General features: G+C 46.1%; 1 protein-coding gene across 1 annotated transcript; it reads right to left on the reverse strand.

Moving 5' to 3' along the window:
- Positions 1-1,532: 1,532 nt before the first annotated feature.
- On the reverse strand, positions 1,533-9,417 carry LOC119536151 (E3 ubiquitin-protein ligase TRIM21-like). The gene is made up of 7 exons (XM_037838834.1): positions 9,372-9,417; positions 7,594-8,051; positions 7,053-7,148; positions 5,727-5,957; positions 3,491-3,513; positions 2,698-2,798; positions 1,533-2,374 (listed from the first exon to the last, which is right to left on the reverse strand). Exons 2-7 carry the CDS (start codon positions 8,029-8,031, stop codon positions 1,812-1,814), a joined length of 1,452 nt encoding a protein of 483 aa, XP_037694762.1. The 5' UTR covers positions 8,032-8,051; positions 9,372-9,417; the 3' UTR covers positions 1,533-1,811.
- Positions 9,418-9,697: the final 280 nt, after the last annotated feature.

Consider the following 9,697-nt stretch of genomic DNA (forward strand, 5'->3'; position numbering starts at 1 on the left):
CAGATGTTTCCTACCAGTTCAATAGTTGTTTTGGTGGAGGGACTGATTTCTGGAGCTCCACCACCTTCTCACAGCCCTCAGAATCAGGCCCATTTAATTTTTTGGTTGTTTCTTTTTTTTCTTTTTCTTTGAGCCCATTTAATTTTGAATTGAGGTTTCCATGGCCTCCAGTGGCTCTAATTCATCCTACTTCCTTGACATGTCCAGCTGTTGAGTATCTCACTAATTGGAAAAAATTACCAGCTTCTTTCTCTATATACTAAGAAATAAATCCCAGAAAATTAAATTTTTTGTAAGCTTCTCTAGATTCCCTTTCAGCCTGCTTCTAGTTGCATGTGATTGCGTCCTCTTTGCAAAGAACAGGAGGATGACTTTTTCCAGTGCCTCCAGGGATGGTAGTAAAGAAGGTGAGACGCATGCAACTGTTTCAGGAGATGTTAAATGAAAACCTGTGAGTGAGAACAGAGAAGATGTAAAGAATATGAGATGCCACAAACATAGTAACCATGAGTTCTGAGAACCCCTAGTGAGCATCCCAGGAACCTCAATGTACATTCCATAAAATAATTCCTAAGAACCTGCTGTGTCTCTGGCACTATACAAGGCACAGTGATTAAGTGATTAAGCCCCAGCTACCACACTCTCCTCAGGGACCCCCACAGGACCCAGGATCCCTTCTCATTGGGCAGAACTGGCTGTACATGTTGCTGAGGCTTCCTGATGTCCCAGCCATCCCCACAGAGGGCCCAGAGAAGGCAAGGGCACTTCACCTCAGGGTCCGGCACAGAACAAGGCTGTATGCTTGTCTGGAGAGTTACCAAAGCAGAACCAGGAGGCTGAGAGAGAAGGTAGCCACATCAAGTGTGCCTCACATTAAGACACATCTGCAGTAACTGAGATGCTCAGATTTGCTGGAATCTAGAGAGCTATGCTAGCCATAGAACTTTGTTCTTCAAAACCCAGAGTTCCCTCACTGTGTGGAGGTGACATCCATTTGGGCATTGATAAGAGTGTCAAAGGGTTTCCCATCACCACAGTGGCTGCCTCAGGGAGACAGAGAAGAGTCTTGACCTGGGCCTTATCATCGAAGACCAAATATTCCAGGGGTAGAAGAGGGGAGGGCAATCCAGACAGAAGAACACTGTGTGCCATATTAAAGGTGCATCAGGATTACGCATGCTCAGAGTCAGCAAGAATTTCAGGTTAGAGGCTCATGGTAGGTGTAGTGGGGAAGGGGGTACACAGCAGGCTGGAAGGTTGGCACAACAATCTAAGGCATACATCATTTAGTCCTCATTTAAAAAGTATGGACATTTTTCTATAGGTAATGTCAAGTCACTAATGATCAGATGTGTGTATGTTGGAAAGATAATCACAGATGTGGATGAGAAACAGGGACTGAATGGGATAGACTGAGGCAAAATTCCCTTGGGAAGCCCTTCAATAAATCTAGATAGAGAGATCTGGCCAAAGGTACTGGCTGTAGATATGGAGATGAAAAAAGAAAAACCTGAGTCACGTAAAGGTGGCAGAAACATGTTTTTAATTGATCCAGAGGAATTTGGCCATAACATGGGTCATTTGCTTCCTCGGAGGCAATCATGAACAATCTATGGCAGGAATATTCATGTTTAAGACCATCTGACATTGACTTTCAGTGACCTCCCTGCCCACACCTGCTTTCTCTGATTCTGAGATCTCTGCAGAGGCAGAGGTGGCTCAGAGTTAATGGGAAAAGAGGCAGAATCAGTGGCTAAGAGTCAGCAGCTAAGGGAGGTGGGCAGCAATATCCAGAAGACAGTCATTAGCAGTCAGTGGGACCTTCTTTTTCCCATTCTTAGAGAACAGAGAGTCAGAGGGGCTGAGTTTTCTCCTGTTTTCTTGAAACCAGGATTGAAGAAAGGCCTCAGAGGTTCAGTGAAGGAACAGTCAGAGAAGGTGTAGATGAGGGAACCATGGTCAGTGATGTTATAGAAGGAGACAGTATTGGCCTCATAGTCCAGGAAGATCCCAACCTGGCGTGGAGGCACCTGAAGGTGGAGGGTGGTCTTTGGGGAGGTGCTGGCCTCATATTTTTGTTTGTTCCACAACGATATTGCCCAGAAGCCATTTGTGGAGCTGAGCATAAAATGCTCCTTCCTCTGCACAGAGTCTCTGCAAACTCCCAAGTCCCAGGACTCTTTTCCATCAACATCAACCTCCCAGTAAACTCTTCCATAAATGAAGTGCTGGGCACCCAGGACCATGGGAAAACTATCAAATCTTGCTTCATTTTCAGGTACATCCTGCTGGGTGTCTCCAAGGCTCACATGCCTCCGATCCTTAGAGAGGATGAGCCATGAATTGGCAGAGTTTGGATCCAGAGTGATGTACACTGCAGAGAGAGAATCCCAGTCAGGCCTGTAGAGTGCGACAAGACTTGGAGGGGGTAGTGACCCTGTGCGTAAACTACAGGACTAGGAGGAGGGTGTGACCCCGAGCCTCAGTGTGTGAGGATGTTATATGCCAGCCATTTCTGACCCTGGCCCTGATCCATGAGGGAATCACCTTTCCCACCTTCATCTCCACCCCACGTATTCCAACCTGCCACCTCAACTTGAAGCTGCTGTTCTCCACCACTCTGGAGTCCACTGTGCATCCCTCTTTTCCCTTTTGCCTCCCACTCAGTCCAGTTCCAACTCCTAGAACTCTCCTCACCTGCACACGTCCTCAGCATGTACTTTAGTCCTGGAACACAGCACACAGTTTCCAGGTCTGGGGAGACAATATCCAACTCCTGCAGGTTCCAGGCCTCACTCCTGGGGAAACAGAGTTTGAGAGCCCCATCTCTGACACCTACCATACCCTCCCGTAACCCTAATGCTATATATAACCTACTTCATGGATGACTTTGATAACTGAATTCAATGCAAATTTACAAACATTTACTATGCTCAGGTCCCTGGGGCTGGGAAACAAGAGAATAGGATTTATCTCCTATCCAGGAGTTCCTGGTTACAGGAGCCTTTGCAGCATGTGGAGAGACTGTATCTCTTCTCTAAGCCTGAGGTCACCATGTGAGCACATTCTGTTTAATTTTACAGGCAAAGCATCTGATACGGATGAATCACTTGTGTAAGGAACCTCAAGGAGGCTCGCCTTTACCATGGGTCTTACGCTAGCTCTTTTCTGAGAAGTTTGTCTCTGTGTTAGATTACATTGAAAAAAGGAATTCCAGCAGGCTTTAGACTTGGAACTTCCCAGAATTTCTCTATCTCTAGATTGTGAAGACATTATACTCTAATCACTTTGGGCAACTCACCAACTGAGCTGCCCATCGATTAGCCTTCTGAGACCAGAAAATATTTTATGGGTGATCAGACTTTTGAGACTAGTCCTGGAGGACAGGGGAAAACTTCAGTGCATGCTTTTCTACCTAACTCAATATCCTTTTTCAGAAATATATATGCTTCCTACACCCCTGCCCCTAATGAAGAATACCTTTCCTTACCTTTCCAGGATACTTCCCACCTCCTGAGGAGAAAAGAGGCAGAGAGTAAGTTCAGACTCGATGGTTCACCACTGAGACTTCAGTCCTATGGCTGATGCTATGTGCTACCAACCTGTGGTCCTGGGGTTTCATGGCTAGAGAGAAGTCAGTGCCTGGCTTCAAAGCTTCAAAGGACAGGCTGATACTCTTGATAGGGGCTAATGTAACTTGTGACTTTAAGTTAAAGCCAATGCTCAGTTACCATTCTGAAAATTCTAGGGTCCTTAAGAATTATGCTAAGTCTCCTCTTCCTATGCTCTATAAAAGGAATAACAAAGCCTAGATGGCAGCACATCTGTTTACAACATGGTTTACTGAATATTTTAAGCCCATTATTGAGAACTACTGCTCAGAAGAAAGAGATTCCTTTCAAATAGTACTGTTCATTGACAATGCATCTAGTCACCCAAGAGCTCTGAAGGAGACGCATAATAAGATTTACGTTGTTTTTATGCCTAACACAGTATCCATTCTGCAGCCCATAGATCAAGGAGTCTTTTCAGCTTTCAAGTCTTATTATTTAAGAAATACATTTTATAAGGTGATAACTGCCATTGATAGTGATTCCTCTGATAGATCTGGGAAAAACAGATCTGTTGAAAACCTTCTGGAAAGGAGTCACCATTACAGATGCCATTAGGAGTATCTGTGCTTCATAGGAGGAGGTTAAAATATCAACATTAACAGGAGCTTGGAAGAAGTTGATTCAAGACTTTGGTGGAGGAATAACTGCAGACATGGCAGAAACAGCAAGAGAACTAGAATTAGAAGTAGAGTCTGATGATGTGAATGAATTGCTGCAATCTCATGATAAACTTTAATGGATGAAGAGTTGCTTCTTACTGATGACCAAAGAAAATGTTTCTTGAGATAGAATCTACTTCTAGTGAAGATGCTATGAACACTGTTGAAATAACAACAAAGGATTTAGAATATGACATCACCTTAGTTGATAAAACAGGGGCAGGGTTTGAGAGGATTCACTCCAATTTTGAAAGAAGTTCTACTGTGGGTAAAATAGCTTGTGGTGGTTTGACACTGTATGTATCCCAGAAAAACATGTTCTTAAATCTAACCCATTCCTCTGGGTGTGAACCCTTTGTTAGTAGGATCCTTTGATGAAGCTAATTCATTTAAGGTGTGACCCACTTCAATCAGAATGGTTCTTAATCCTTTTACTGGGGTCCTTTATAAAAGATTGTAAATTCAGACAAGGAGAAACCCATGGCAGCAAGAAGCTGAAAGTAACGAAACCTGGAAGAGAAAGAAGAGACCAGCAGACGCTACCATGTGCCTTGCCATGTGGCAGAGGAGCCAAGGATCACTGGCAGTCAGTCTTTGGGAAGAAAGCATAGCCTTGATTTGGACATTCTCTGAGTCTCTAATCGTAAGCAAATAAATTCCCGTTACTGAAGCCAAACCATTTCGTGATACTGCTTTGAGAAGCCTAGGAAACTGAAACAATGTTATCAACCAGCACTGCATGCTACAGAGAAATCTTTCATGAAAGGAAGTCAGGCAATGTAGCAAACTTCATTGTCTTATTTTAAGAAATTGCCAAGCCTCCCCAACCTTTAGCAACCTCTACCCTGATCAGTCAGTAGCCATCAACATCGAGGCAAGACCCTTCACCAGGAAAAGAGTATGACTTGCTGAAGGCTAAGATGATGGTTAGTATTTTTTTTAGCAATAAAGTATTTTTAATTAAGGTATGTACATTGTTTTTTCAGGCATAATGCTATTGCACTCTTAACAGGCTACAGTATATTGAAGCATAACTTTTGTATGCACTGGGAAACCAGAAAATTCTTGTGACTCACTTTATTGTGATATTCGCTTTATAGCGGTGGTATGGAACCTAACCTGCAATATATCTGAGGTATGACTATAAACTCCATGGCTCAGAAAAATTAAGGAACTTTCTCAAGTACACATACCTAGTACATGTTAGAGCAGGCACTTTCCAAGGATGTCCCTTTCTGTTAACTGCTGCAAGGAATATTCCCTCCTTAATCTCTACCTTTCTATTCCTTGAATGCAAACCACCCAAGGATTCTAATTCTGGTTTCTTTTATTTCAGAAAATTTCAGGGACCAATTTTCCATTTGCTCTAACAATAGCCCCAGAGAGTTGTGTTTTTTTTTTTTCTTCCAGATACTCCTTGAATTTCAGAGAGGAGCTTCTCCCCAGCTCTTACGTGCAACAGTTCTTGCGCTGAGCCCCGAGTCCTCCTCTCCAGCTCTGAGACCAACTTCTGCAGGGCTTGGCTTTTCTGGGCCAGATTGGCCTCAGTCTCCCCAAGCATTCTTAACTTCTCCCGCTCTTCCTTCTCCAGCTGCTGCTGCTGCCTCTCTTCCTCTTCAATTAGGAAGTTTCTCTGCTGCACAAACTCTGCATGAATCCTTGATTTGTGCATCTCAACCTTCTCCTTAAGTGGCAAGGAAAAGAGAGAGGCAGTTTTTATCAGAAGCACTCAAGGTTCAGGAATGGAGGTGTTGGTACCTATTTCTATGCCTTGTAGACTCACCACTCTGGTTCTGTCTGGGAATGCACCTACACACAGAATTTTGCTAAGGAGGTAGTGCATGAGGTGTCTAGTGCTAATATTGTGGTGAGATTGGTGGGGGCACATTGTAGCTGGCCTACAGTCCTGGCTATATCAGCCTATGGCACCAGAGACTTTCCTCAACTTCTCTTCTAAAAGCCAGTCACCTCCCAAATGTGACCCATGGTCTTCATTTCTCAGTGGGTTATTGAGAAGATAACACCTGTTCCCCACCCCCAAAAACCTCACAAAGACAGGTGCACAGCCTTATTAAATCCTGAGGAAAAGGAGTCTTTCGGACATTCTTTGCCTCCTTTCTCTTGCTGGTAACTGGAAGGTCATCTGTTGGAACAGGACACTCCTCTTGTCACTGCAGTCTCACTCACCCTCTTCTGGGCTTCATTGACCATGGGCTCCTGCCACTCCTCTCCAATCACTGACCTGCCCCATTTCCTTTAGAAAATCACCAGTCAGGGACACACTTTCATTCTCTGTTGTACTTTGGACAAGTGATCTGGACAGTCAAGCAACCACCTGGTCAGACTGGTTTTCCTACCTCATAGTTTCCTTAAGCCCATCCCTTTCAGCTCTTGCTAAAAGGCATGGCAGTTGGGCTTTTCCCCTGAGATACCTCTGTCCCAGACACTGAGGCACTTGTGTTACCCACCCCCCCTCCATGCGTACCCCTTTAACAGGGTCTGGGCTCAGAGGAGCAGGGGGCTTTGGGGTATGGCTTGTCCCCTTTAGCACCCTCTCCCATGGACACTCAAGCTTTGTGTCTGATTGGGGGCTCCCCTTCTAGCCTCTGTCCTTTTTATTACTATCAGTACAGGATGGTAGGTTTTTGTAGAGTGAGGTATATACCAACTCTATCACTATTCAGACGGGCATAACTATGCATAAGGCCTTATTGAGCCCAGGGTCTTGGATCCTGCCCAGGCTTCTGATCTAAGGTCCATTTTAGGGCAAGATTCTTGCCTTCCATGCAGCTCTCTTGTTTGCAACATCCACTTCCAACTTCTTAGCTAACTCTTGCTCTTTTCTCAGCTTCCCTAATGCCACATGGAGCTTCTCCTGCAGGGAAAGACAGCAAGTTAGTCCCACAACAGACCAAGAAGTGTAGCATGGGATGGTGTGGAATTGGGAAGATCATATTGGTTCATAAATGGCTGGGTACTACAGTCTGAGTGAGGTAGGAATTCTGTAAAATGAGAAGACCTCAGCAAAAGCTTGATGTTGGAGTCACAGTGGTGAGGGGCATTACTCATTCCTAATTAACCAGGGGTCACAAGGAAATGTGATCCTTGCAGTATATTCCCTGTTCCTGGGGGAATGAGAAGGGTGTATTTAGTTTGCAATTCCCCCCTTACATTAGACTTGGAGGGAGGGAAATACCCTTCCTTTCCCCAACCACTCAACTCCAGAGGTGGTTCTCCTCCAGCCCCTGCTTTGGGGAGCAAAGCACTTTTCCAGGCCCATCTCCTTCCCACTTGTCCATGCCTCCATGCGTAGGCCTCACCTGGTACTCCTGAACAGCCTCTTCAATAGGGACCATGGGGTGATCATGATGTTTCCGGGACTCGGAACATACCCAGCAAAGGACCTTCCCATCTCCCTCACAGAACAGGTGAAGTTTCTCTCCATGTATCCCACACCGATCCCCCTTTGTGCCATCCTTGGTGTCCTGGCTCCTTTTCTTGAGGTTGTCCACCTTGTTGGCTAGCTGCCGGTTAGGCCGGAGGTTCCTGAGCAGGAATCTCTTCTGGCACACGGGACAGGCACTGCCTCCATTTCTCCCCACCTCAGAGATGCATTCTTGGCAGAAGTTGTGGCCACATTCGGTGCTCACAGGCTCCTCTAGGGGATCCAGGCAGATGGGGCAGGAGACCTCATCCCACCTCATTGCCAGGTTCTCTGTTGAGGCCACGGGGGTAACGTTCCTGCAAAGCAGCAGCATGGAGATCTTGCTGGGGACTACTGGGGAGACAAGAAAAGGAAAGGAGGAGATGAGATGGGTTATGGGTGAAAAATAAAATGATTCCAAGGAAAACAGTAGAGAGAGTGAACTGCAGGGGGTGAAAATGAAAAAATGAGAACATAAAGCTAAATATCAAGGACTTTTCTTCCATAGTCTGATCCATTGATCCAGTTAGAAGGAGAGAGAAACTGAGTCCACAAAGAGGGAGAGGGAATTGTCCAGAGATAAAGTTATTTAAAATTCTACTTTCACCATGTCCGTCCCTACTTAAATCCTTCAAAGGCTCCTGATTACTAAGTAAGGGAGTAACAATCCAAATGCCTGGGAGGAATGGTGGCTTGCTGTGTGTCCAGCCTGGGGCTGAGGGCTGAGCTCATTCAAACACATCACCTCCTCTGTTTGGGGTGTGCGCATTAGCCAATTTGGCTGTAGGGGAGCTCCAGGAGTGGGTTGCTGAGGTAGGGGGTTCAGGCAGTGGGGTGTCCAGCTTTCAAACTGGGACCATTTCTACCAACTGCCACTTTGGGAATCCTTCTGGTGATTTTTTTATAAAGATTCCTTTCAGTGCCCAGGCTTTTTCCATCTTCTCCCATCCCCCCTGCCCTCCATTTTGCTGAGAAGCTAATCATAATAATCGATATATGATTTACCATGAACCTTCCACCCTCTATGTGCCAGAGAATGTGCTCCATGCGTCACATTCTTCTTCATTAATAAAAACAATAATGGCAGGATATATATAAATGGGGGGGGGGAGGAAGAAATTTAGGTATTTTTCCGTTGAGGAATAGGGAAGTGTTGCGTCCCTAAGCTGTTGGGGAAGAGATGGTCACTGGCTGTACTGAACCGATGGTGTGTGCTGGGGCAGGTGCAGGGGCTCCTTTCAGTGACTGCAAACTTCCTGTCTTCATTTGGGTATAGGCCAGTTCAGTGTTAAACCAGCAAGGTGGATTTGGGGGGATGGCAGGAAGAAAATTCATTCTCAAGGATTGCTGACCTATCTCATGCTGGGTTCCCCCACCTGCCCTGAAGGCTAGGTTACCATCCCGCTTTTTCCAGCCTCACCTGCCCCTCCTCCCAGCTCTGGAGTCAGCATCAGGGCAGCTCCAGCTCCTTCCCTGCAGCAGTCATATGCACAGACTGGTCCCTCCCAGCAGGGGAATGACTGCTGGACTTGGGTCAGTCAAGCCAGGAGCAGAGAATGGACATTTGGGACAGAAGGCTCTAGGGGCAGAAGGGAATCTTCAAATCTGGGTAAGGGGAGGGGGAGCAGTCCCCAGGGTGGGCTGGGGTATCTTGGTCTGGCCAAGTTCACTCACCTTTACGAGGAACTCGCCGGCAGCAGTGGTCTCCCAATTTCACTTTGATTTCCTCTAAGAGGCAAGTCAGAAAAAAAAAGCAGAGGAGAGTAGGCAGAGAAATGGGAGGGGAGGAGAAACAAGGAGGGGAGGGGTGGGACAGGAGGAGGAGAAAAGAAGGGAGGGGAGGAGAAGAGGGGGAGGAGTTGAGATGGGGAGTGTAAGAGGCCTTCTGACAAGGCTGGGCTCAGGCTTCCTGGAGAAAGTTCAGCAGCCTTTTTGACCTAGGTTCAAGCTGTCTCCCCTAATCTAATTTAGGGCCCCCTCTCCCATTTTCCCCTCCCAGC

Source organism: Choloepus didactylus, chromosome 6 (assembly GCF_015220235.1).
Source record: "Choloepus didactylus isolate mChoDid1 chromosome 6, mChoDid1.pri, whole genome shotgun sequence".
NCBI classification, from domain to species: domain Eukaryota; kingdom Metazoa; phylum Chordata; class Mammalia; order Pilosa; family Megalonychidae; genus Choloepus; species Choloepus didactylus.

Bases quoted from the DNA above. Each gene is read 5' to 3' on its own strand.
- LOC119536151 (XM_037838834.1), bottom strand. From the start codon at position 8,031: ATGCTGCTGCTTTGCAGGAACGTTACCCCCGTGGCCTCAACAGAGAAC. The intron at 7,149-7,593 runs GTGAGGCCTACG...CTTTCCCTGCAG, and splicing joins AGGCTGTTCAGGAGTACCAG to GAGAAGCTCCATGTGGCATT. The intron at 2,375-2,697 runs GTGAGGAGAGTT...CTCTCTCTGCAG, and splicing joins CATGCTGAGGACGTGTGCAG to TGTACATCACTCTGGATCCA.